Source organism: Mus pahari, chromosome 5, assembly GCF_900095145.1.
Source record: "Mus pahari chromosome 5, PAHARI_EIJ_v1.1, whole genome shotgun sequence".
Lineage (NCBI taxonomy): Eukaryota > Metazoa > Chordata > Mammalia > Rodentia > Muridae > Mus > Mus pahari.
In genome coordinates this window covers 160,952,507-160,959,158 of record NC_034594.1, presented here as the reverse complement: position 1 = coordinate 160,959,158, position 6,652 = coordinate 160,952,507, and the positions used below count along the sequence as shown (strand labels likewise).

Sequence of the window (6,652 nt, the reverse complement as noted above, 5' to 3'; positions counted from 1 at the left end):
TCTCTCTCTCTCTCTCTCTCTCTCTCTCTCTCAGATTTTATATATATATATATATATATATATATATATATATATATATATATATACACTGTAGCTCTACAGATGGTTGTGAGCCTTCATGTGGTTGTTGGGAGTTGAATTTTTTAGGACCTCTGCTCACTCCAGTTGGCCCAAAGATTTATTTATTATTATGCATAAGTACACTGTATCTGTCTTCAGATGCACCAGAAGAGGATGTCAGCTCTCATTATGGGTGGTTGTGAGCCACCATGTGGTTACTGGGAATTGAACTCTGGACCTTTGGAAGAGCAGTCAGTGCCCTTACCCACCAAGCCATCTCCCTGGCCCTAGAAATAATCTCTCTGTCTCTCTCCCTCCTCCTTCCCTCTTTCACTCTTACCCTCTCTCCCTCCCACCTTCTTTTCCTCCCCATTCTCTTTTTGAGACAGGGTCTCCTTATCTCAGGCTGACCTCAAATTCTATGGAGTTGAGGAGGCCTCTAGTCCCTTCCTGATTCTTTTTCCTTGGTTCTCTCTATCCCGAAATGCTGAGGTTACAGGATAGCACATCTGGTGTGGCTGTCCTTTTTAAAAATCAGTTCTGGAGAAAGTGTATCATTTCAGTGGCATATTCGCAGCAAAATTAAGCAATGTTTGGGGTTGGGGATTTAGCTTAGTGGTAGAGCGCTTGCCTAGCAAGCACAAGGCCCTGGGTTTGGTCCTCAGCTCTGGAAAAAAGAAAAGAAAGAAAGAAAATTAAGTAATGTTTAATGAGGGTAAAATGTTTTTTATCCTCTTATAGTTCATCAGTTCTAAATTTTATGAGAACACTATTAGACATTTAATGCTTATAGTTTAGCTTGTTGAATTAGATATCTTTGAAATATAGTGTGCTGTCTCCATTAGCTGACCTACATCCCATTGCCATAATACTCTTTAAAAGTATGATTTAGAGGTTGGACATTTAGGTCAGTGATGCCTAGCAAGCACAAGGCTTCATATTCCATCCCCAGGAGGACACACACACACATACACACACACAAGCACGCGCAGGAATGAAATCGCTAAGGTTTGGTGCTCTAATGCATAATATGCTGAGAGAGAGAAAAAAAAAATCAATCAGTAAAGAAAATAAAAGTGCGTGTATGTACAATCTAGAAACATGTTGCTGGATATTGCACACTCCAGCAGGAATTTTGCTTTCTCCTGCCCTGAGGAGTGGTCGCACGGAAACTATGCAGTTTGCAGGTAATGCGCTGTAAGGTGTTCAATGTCTTTTCATTAAGTGTAAGCACGTATACTTAGATCAGTCTGAATAACCGCGAAGGTTTCTTTTTTTTCCCTGAATTCTGTGCTGGTGAAGAGGCAAGGGGGAAATCTTTCCCTAGTCCATCAGTGGCGGAAGACCCTCCGTCCAGCCCCGCCCATCGCCAGGAGCTCCTCCCTCTCACCAGCCCCGCCCACTCCTACTTCGTAAGCGTGAAGCGCCAGCGCTACAGCTTTTTGTCCCTCGCGGCGACCCGTCCTCCAGATGGTTGTGGCGGCCGCCATGGAGGCGAGTGGGCTCTGAGGAGAGGCCGGGCTGGGCCGACGGCCTGCAGCCACGAACGGCGGAGACCACGAGCACGCAGTGGGGGAGGCAGGAGCGAGCCGGGACGCTGCGGGAGGCTCGGCGTTCCGAGTGTGCTCCGTCCGCCGAGCCGCCGCTCCTGGCTCCGGCTCCGGCCGCAGACATGGCGGGCGGGCACTGCGGCAGCTTCGCCGCGTCGGCGGCCAGCAGCGGGGAGATCGTGCAGCTGAATGTGGGGGGGACCAGGTGAGCCCGCGACCGCGCGGGGACAGTGGGTGGGACGCCCGCTGCAGTAGGAGTGGCATGTGCCAGCCCAGGTGGGATAGGTGCTGCAGCCGGGGTGGCGTCTGCACGGCCAGGTCGGGTGCCCACTGCTGGGCAGGGTGGCATCTGCCTGGTCAGGTCGGGTACCCACTGCAGGGCAGGGTGGCATCTGCCTGGTCAGGTGGGGTACCCACTACAGGGCAGGGTGTTATCTGCCTGGTCAGGTGGGGTACCCACTGCAGGGTAGGGAGGCATCTGCACGGCCAGGTGGTGTACCCGATACACGTAGGTACAATTTTGCATGATCCAAGCAGCCCTGTTCACTCTTCAGTGTCTGGTCCCAGGTCGAGTGTATAGACTGTTAAAACTCAGTCTTTATTCCCCCGGGTTCCTATGGTGTGAGGCAGGCCACAGGAACACAGTTGGCATGGTGGGCCTGCCTGACTAAGTGACTTGGGACCTCTCGAGGCTTGAGGCATGCAGGCACCGAGCTGTCAGCGTTCCAGCTGGTTGTAGTCTCCAGTGCTAGGGCTTGAGCAGTTGCATAGAAGCAACCGGTTGGACTGTTGTCGTCTTTAGTCTCTCTTAGACCTTCCACTCCCATTCTGTGCCTTTTATTAAGTTTGTTGGCAAAACAAACGAACCAAACAAGAAACAAAACCAAAACCCCAGTTTTGTATTTGCCAAAACTTACACATTACCCTTCTCAGAAAAGGGTATTGACCCTGCTAGTTGAGGGAGGCTTGGGTTTAAGGCATAGTAAGAATAGAGGGAGAGGGAGGTTCTGGAGCAAAGGCTGTTTTGTTGTCCTGGGAAGGCTAGTTTTCTTTTCTTTTCTTTTCTTTTTTTTTTTTGGTTTTTCGAGACAGGGTTTCTCTGTATAGCCCTGGCTGTCCTGGAACTCACTCTGTAGNCNAGNCTGNCCTCNANCNCANAAANCCNCCTGCCTCTGCCTCCCGAGTGCTGGGATTAAAGGCATGCGCCACCACGCCCGGCGGAAGGCTAGTTTTCAACATCGAAGATTTTAAGCATGTAACACTTTTGCTATTTAAAAAAATACAAATGAACAGCAGTGAAACCATGGGCTCTCTGGGTGCTGGAGAACTTGGGGTGGTCTTCCTGCTTTGTCACCTTTTACCTCCAAAGCCAATTGGAGACGTTGCACCTCTAGTGCATTCCATACATAGCAGGTCATATGCAAATGACCTCCACTGCATTCTATACATTCCAGGTCCTGTGCAGATGACCTCATCTAGTGTAAATAGTTTGTCTTCCCTGCCCACCTAGATTAGTGAAACTACTGCAAGTGACTTGGTATTCAAAAGTCCACAAAAGGCGTGTGCAGAGCGTTACTACAGAGAAGCAGGATCGAGCGCATGGCGGACCTTAACCCTGGTTTCTCTGTGGATGGCTCACATATTTCCTTCCAGGCATTAAGAGAATATAGCTTTATGACAAAAAACTAAGTTATATTGTCACTTTAAAAAAGATTGTTCTGTCTTACATGTATGTGTGAATGCAGGTGCATGTGGAGGCCAAAGGGTCCTTTAGCACGGGGGTTACAGGTGTGGTGAGTTTTTGTTGAAAGCCACCAGACATGGATGCTGGGAACTGAACTCTGGTCCTTAGCAAGATGGGCAAGTGTTCTTAATCACGGAGCCATTTCTTCAGCCCTTACAATGTTGTTTATTGCATACCGGGGATGGATGTGGCTGGCAAGATGGCTAAGCTGAAAACGGCACTTAACAAACAGCAAGGCTGGCCAACTGAGGCTCCTCCTTGGAACTCACGTAAAGATGAAAGGAGGAGAGCGCACGCACTTTGTAGTGCGTTCCCACCCAGTGCATCAAGAGTGAATAAGGAAGTAATAATAAGAAAGTGGCCAGGCGTGGTGGCGCAAGCCTTTAATCCCAGCACTCAGGAGGCAGAGGCAGGCGGATTTCAGAGTTCGAGGCCAGCCTAGTCTACAAAGTGAGTTCCAGGTCAGCCAGGGTTATACAGAGAAACCCTGTCTCGAAAAACCAAAAAAAAAAAAAAAAGAAAGAAAGTGGGTGCCATAAAGGCTGAGCTGTCGAGGATTTTACTTCACCTGCGGAACTTGACTCTTACTGGGTGCTAGTTAGCAGTTAATACCAAATATGACAATAAAAGTATTCCTGGCTTGAGCGGTTTAGAAGACAACCTGTGGCACAGCTTGAAGCTCTGAGTCACTGAATAAGGTGCCGAAAGCGCTTGCTCAGAGCCAGAAGAAAGTCAGAGAACAGCTGCCCCAGGGGTGAGGCAGTGAGAAGCATGCTGCTTGCTCGGGTCCGTCTTGCTTAGTACTTACAGGATTTCTTTACAAACTGGGAGTGAATATTACCGACAGCATCAGTGACCAGTCCATGTTTACTCAGGTAACGAGGTAGGAAGGAGAGGGACTGGCTGAGGGAAAGGTTTGGAAACAAACTGGTTCCTTCTGCAAATAGCAGGCCTTCCCTCTATGTTAGCAACCTTGGGCAAGTTTCTTTGTATTGATCGGCTTCCTGAAATGAAAAGTTACTATAGTACGAGTCTCATGCACTGATAGACCTGGAGGAAATGATCATGAACCTGAGGCTTAGAGGCATTATCATCGTAGTATTTTATAGCAAATCACTTTACTTCATAGTTTCATATTTAGCTTCATATTTCAGATTTTGTAGCAAGCCACTAGAGTGGGTATGCTACTTAACCAGATATGCTAATTTCTTTAGTCTTCTTTGGCACACTTGAGATAGGAGATTAAAAATAAAAATATGTTAATCATATATATGTTTTCCAGTCTCTTTGCCCAGAGATTGCAGATTGTTTTGTGGGTGGACTTGATACTGATTGGCTGTGCAGTGAAGGTTTCCCTCCTACTGTCTGTGACTGCCTGACCCACCTCCTGTGTGCTGTGACGATAGCTGTGTCCTCCATGCTAGTGTGACGTTATGATTGTAAGCAGGCCTGTGTGCTTTAATATGGTTTCCTGAAAGTGATGAACATGTAGTGTCAGAAGTTATTGTCTGTGTTTGCTTTGTTGCTGTGACAAAGTACCTGACAAAGCCATTGAAAGTTAAGGTACAGAGCTCTTTGGGCTCAGCCCACTGTGTGTGGACCCTCTCTTGGGCAGGTGGTCATAGGTTGTATAAGATAGCAAGCTGATCAAGCCACAGGGGTCATTTCTTCATTGCTACTTGAGACAGGAGGACCCAGAATGCTGTGGGTGGTACTGTCCATGAGGTAGGCAGGCATGGGCTGTCTCAGAAAGGTAGCTGAGCAAGCTAAGGAAAGGGGAGCCATAAGTAGCATTGTTCCATGGCCTCTGCCTCAGCTCCTGTCTCCAGGTTCCGTCTCTACTTGGTCTTGGCCTCCATCAGTGATGGACTGAGCCTGTAAGCCTAACAAGCTCTTTCTCCCCAGGCTGATTTTGTCAGTGTTTATTATAGCAACAGAAAACAAGCTAGGGTTAAGGTAAATCCTCCCTCTTGGTTTAATTGTAGGGACTCCTTCATACATACTCCAAAGGTTTGTTTCCATGGTAATACTAGACAATCAAAATGAACTCTTCTACCTTGATTACTTGACATTATCTGTGAGTGCTTCCATTTACCATTGACTGATTTAATTGACTTAAGTTTTCTTTGACCAGTGGTAACCTATGAACTATGAACTTTGAACCTATAGAGCTATTTAAGAGTTTACTAAGAAATTCCTTTAGAGAAAATTGCCATGCTTTCTTGAGTACACGTTTGTTGGACTCCTTTCCATTTATTTATGTTTTCATATATGTGTGTATAGATGTATGTTCTTGAGATAAAGTCTCACTGGCCTCAAATTTGTTGTGTATCCCGGGCTAGCATGGAGCTCATTCTCCTGCCTCAGCTTCTGAGGTAGTGGAATTAGAGAAACATGCTACCTAATTTGGGTTTAGCTCCTTTCTTAGATTAATGAGCATAGGAATGCTTGACAACACTCAGATTATTTGTAAATGGTGAAATTAGTTAAGAGTTAGCATCCTTGCATCTCTATAAGATCTCTTAATGGAAAATATCTTTATCTCTCTCTCTCTCTAGATATAATCTATAAGAAATAAATTATTTGGGGCTGGAGAGTTGGTTCAGTGGTTAAGAGCACTTGTTGCTCTGGCAAAAGACCTGATTTTAAATCCAAGCACCTACATGGTAGCTCACAACTGTCTGTAACTTCAGTTGCAGGGGATCTGATGACCTCTGTTACCCTCTGGGCACCAGATACACACATGGTACACATACATATATGTAGGCAAGACATTCATATACATAAGACCATAAAATACATAAATCTTTTAAAAGCCCAGCTGTTTCCCTCTCTCCCTCAGTAGGTCAGTTGTCCTTACAGAGTAGATTATAGAGTTGTGGATGGGGAGACAGAGCTCATGTTTCCCCCGACTGCTTCTCTCGTGTTATTCACCTGGAAGGCCTGAAACACATTGTTATCTTTGCCTTATGCTGCATCCTGCAAGGTGAGGAGCTCACGCATGACTACAAGTTTCCCATTGAGGATGCCAGCACCAAGCTGCCCTGCAACTGTGGTGCCCATCACTGCTGTCACTTCCTTAACTGAGGCCATGGCTGCCCCAGAGTCCTCATGTGCCCGCTGCCATCTCACCCTGGCCTGTGGCTCCCTAGTCTCAGGATCTCACTCCTACCTTCCTGCTCATTGTGGCTGTGGGCATGTAGTGGGGCAGGGTCCTGCCTTCACCTCTCCTGCCTACCTAGCCATTGCCTCCTGCCTCCTTCCCTGGGGACCCAGGATGTAGATACTGTACAAAGGT

The 6,652-nt window shown here is 47.0% G+C and overlaps 1 protein-coding gene across 3 annotated transcripts in view; it reads left to right on the top strand.

Annotated features, from left to right (window-relative positions):
* Positions 1 to 1,495: 1,495 nt before the first annotated feature.
* Positions 1,496 to 6,652, top strand: part of Kctd3 (potassium channel tetramerization domain containing 3) — a 37,445-nt gene continuing 32,288 nt past the window's right edge. For all 3 annotated transcript variants that reach the window (XM_029538859.1, XM_021197564.2, XM_021197563.1), the window contains exon 1: positions 1,496 to 1,815. In XM_029538859.1, the coding sequence (XP_029394719.1) occupies positions 1,733 to 1,815 (83 nt within the window). In that variant the 5' untranslated portion in view covers positions 1,496 to 1,732. The remainder of the gene's footprint in view (positions 1,816 to 6,652) is intronic.